Source organism: Heliconius melpomene, chromosome 3, assembly GCF_056956725.1.
Source record: "Heliconius melpomene rosina isolate 202511_hmr_F chromosome 3, ASM5695672v1, whole genome shotgun sequence".
Taxonomy (NCBI): domain Eukaryota; kingdom Metazoa; phylum Arthropoda; class Insecta; order Lepidoptera; family Nymphalidae; genus Heliconius; species Heliconius melpomene.
In genome coordinates this window covers 1,454,180-1,457,030 of record NC_140391.1, presented here as the reverse complement: position 1 = coordinate 1,457,030, position 2,851 = coordinate 1,454,180, and the positions used below count along the sequence as shown (strand labels likewise).

At 39.5% G+C, this 2,851-nt stretch overlaps 1 protein-coding gene across 1 annotated transcript; it reads right to left on the bottom strand.

The window, feature by feature from the left end:
* Window positions 1–549: 549 nt before the first annotated feature.
* Window positions 550–1,353, bottom strand: LOC146539796 (uncharacterized). The gene has a single exon (XM_085207930.1). It carries the CDS (start codon window positions 1,351–1,353, stop codon window positions 550–552), a length of 804 nt encoding a protein of 267 aa, XP_085064056.1.
* Between the last annotated feature and the right edge of the window lie 1,498 nt (window positions 1,354–2,851).

Sequence of the window (2,851 nt, the reverse complement as noted above, 5' to 3'; positions counted from 1 at the left end):
AACGACGAGGTCTACTGGTAACCGGTGGTCCGGGAATGGTTTTGATGTAATGCACGGTATTATGCTTAGGTAAGGAAGACGTACCTGATGGTCTCGTTACCTCTGGAAACTCATGAAGCAGCTGATGGTATTTTGATTCTCCCGAAATGGCTTTGACTGACGCAAGGTCATCGGAGATATTTTCTTTTATTGCTTGCACTGACAGAGTGGTATTTCCATCGACGAGTCGCTGACATCTGCAATCTACAAGAAGATTGTAAAATATCAAAAAATCTACGCCGATAATGGGCTTTGAAACATCAGCGATGGTAACTTTCCAGGTGAAAGTACGCTTTAGTCCTAGGTCTAAGTGTAACAATGTAGGACCGTAAGTATGAATGACTGTACCGTTCGCCGCCATAAGTTCATACTTTGTCTTGGTACAGGGCGCCTTGGTAGCCAACCGTGGAAAAACGCAGAGATCCGAGCCAGTATCAATGAGGAAAAGCATTTTTGAAATACGGTCGGTAATGAAAAGACGGCCTGTAGGTAAAGGGCAGACGTTGGCCGCTACTTCCGGCTGCCCAGAGAGTTTTCCGACTCTCCGTAATTACATGGCTGCACACATTTTTTAGCATTTGAACCAAATTTAAAATGGTACCAACACTTTTGCCGGGTAGTCGACTTCCTGCGATGTCTGGAATGGCTCCGGGAACGCTCTCTAAATTTTGATGAGACCGAGTTGTGACGTACCTGGGTCGAGAGTTCCGATACCTGCTTGGTCAGGAGTTGGATCTGCTTGGCCATTTCTTCCAACATGGAGGATGCAGGGGGTGTGGCCATCGCAGATGTGCTTGCGACCTGTGGTGATGAGGGTGCTATCTCATGCACCTTGTCTGCCAGGTCAGCTAATTTTTCGATAGGCAGATCAGGCTGTGAAGCTATAACCGTTTGAATGTTTTGTGGTAATCTACTCGACCATAATGTTTTTAAAAAATCCTTGGGGACAGATGAACCCGCAAGATCTTGCATGTATCGCAGAAACTGTGATGGCTTGCGATCACCTAGCTGCTCGTGCCTCAGCAACTGCATCACTTTCTTTTCTTGAGACGCAGACAATCTTTTAATCAGTTGCGTTTTAAGAGTGATGTATTTATCCGTCTCGGGAGGAGAAATGATAATATCCTTCACCTCGACAGCAAATTGATTATCTAACTGAGCGGCAACGTAATAAAATTTTGTAGTATCACTTGTTATATTAGATAAAGCAAACTGACCTTCCATTTGTGAAAACCAAAGGGCTGGTTCTTCCGGCCAGAATGGTGGAATACGCACGCCAATTCTGCACACGTTGGATGTAGTCGCGTCCTCCATCTTGTATCAGAGGTCACTTGCCAAGGTCGTCAAAATGGCCTCCTGCCGTTTTAAATCTTCTTGCCAGCAGTAAACGTAGGTATTTATTGTAGTGCTCACCAATTTAGGGGTCACCAATATAGCGGTTGAGATGTGATACCACTATTAATCTTATTTATTTTACACTAAATGAGTAAAATTAAAAATCTAAATTTTGTGGAGAAATTGCCCAAATTTATTTAACTCACAGATACGTGAAGAGAAAATAATCACAGAAGGAAATAAAGAAATTTAAATAAATACCAATAGAAAATACAAGCTAAACTAGCACGTAATAGCAAAAAGTTAAGGTTGAGAATTGAATGCAAGCTAAGAGAGCAATGGATACACAAGTGAATGTCGCAAGCGATTCTAGCCGACTCCTTAAACGTGGCGATGCTAGCTAGCAGCCTACGACACGCATAGCAAAAAAACTCGGAACAGGTTTGAATTGTTCCAATGCGCTGCGTGCGGATGATTTTAGTAAATGTAATAATATTAATTTAGAATAAGTAATGTTCCCTACACTGGTGCCATATTTCTTTGTGTTTATATTCAAGGAAAAAAAAGAAGCAAGCAAGGAATACCAGAATACAAAAATATGAGATAAAGACTTGCTAACATAGTATTTAAAATATTTAAACTAAACCTAACTGTCATTACAAAACATACATAAAAAAATCTCTCGAGAAGAAAACGTTATATGAAATTAAAAATTCTAAAAGTCGGCCTTTGCTGGAGGCGACGCCGAAAACACTCGCTAACAATGAGAGTGCCGGGCCAGCACGAACAGGGACATGCCTTGTTTTACTTGTACTTTACCCGAAAAGTCACCTAACTTTAGTTTACTTTGAAATGATACGTGCTAAATTCGTTGGAATTACTAAAAGTTGTTAGGTAACCCTATATTTATGTAATGATAATATTGTTGTAAGTTCGATTACCACTCGGAGCAATTAAATTTTATTTCAGATTTCTATTTTCTTGCTTTGCTAATGAGGCAAATCGCGACATTAAGCGATGTTCAATATAAGCATTACAGTACATAACATCTATATTTAGAAAATTTTGGACAAGATCAACCGAGGACGACAATCGAACCCAGGACCCTTGCCCAAATGGCCTAATGGACTTCTAAGCAACACGGTAGAATGCAACATGAAAAGGGAAATACGAGCTTCGAAAGCATTTTCCCAGAGTACATTACCGTTGTAAGCGGGCCTTGTTATAGGATACGTTTTTCCTCAAACACGTAATATGGTGAATTCAGAAAAAATATCTTAAACGAAATGAGTTTCTTCATAATATAATATTATTGTGAGAAATTTTAGACACCTTCAAGGTATTATTTTGTCGCCGTAACTCATTTGTACTATATTTCAATGCAGGAGTTCGTTGTGTATTCGATTTTTTATGCATGTTTTGAAATACTGGCGTTTTTTTTTATTTATAGTAATAACTTGAATATTTAAATAAGAAT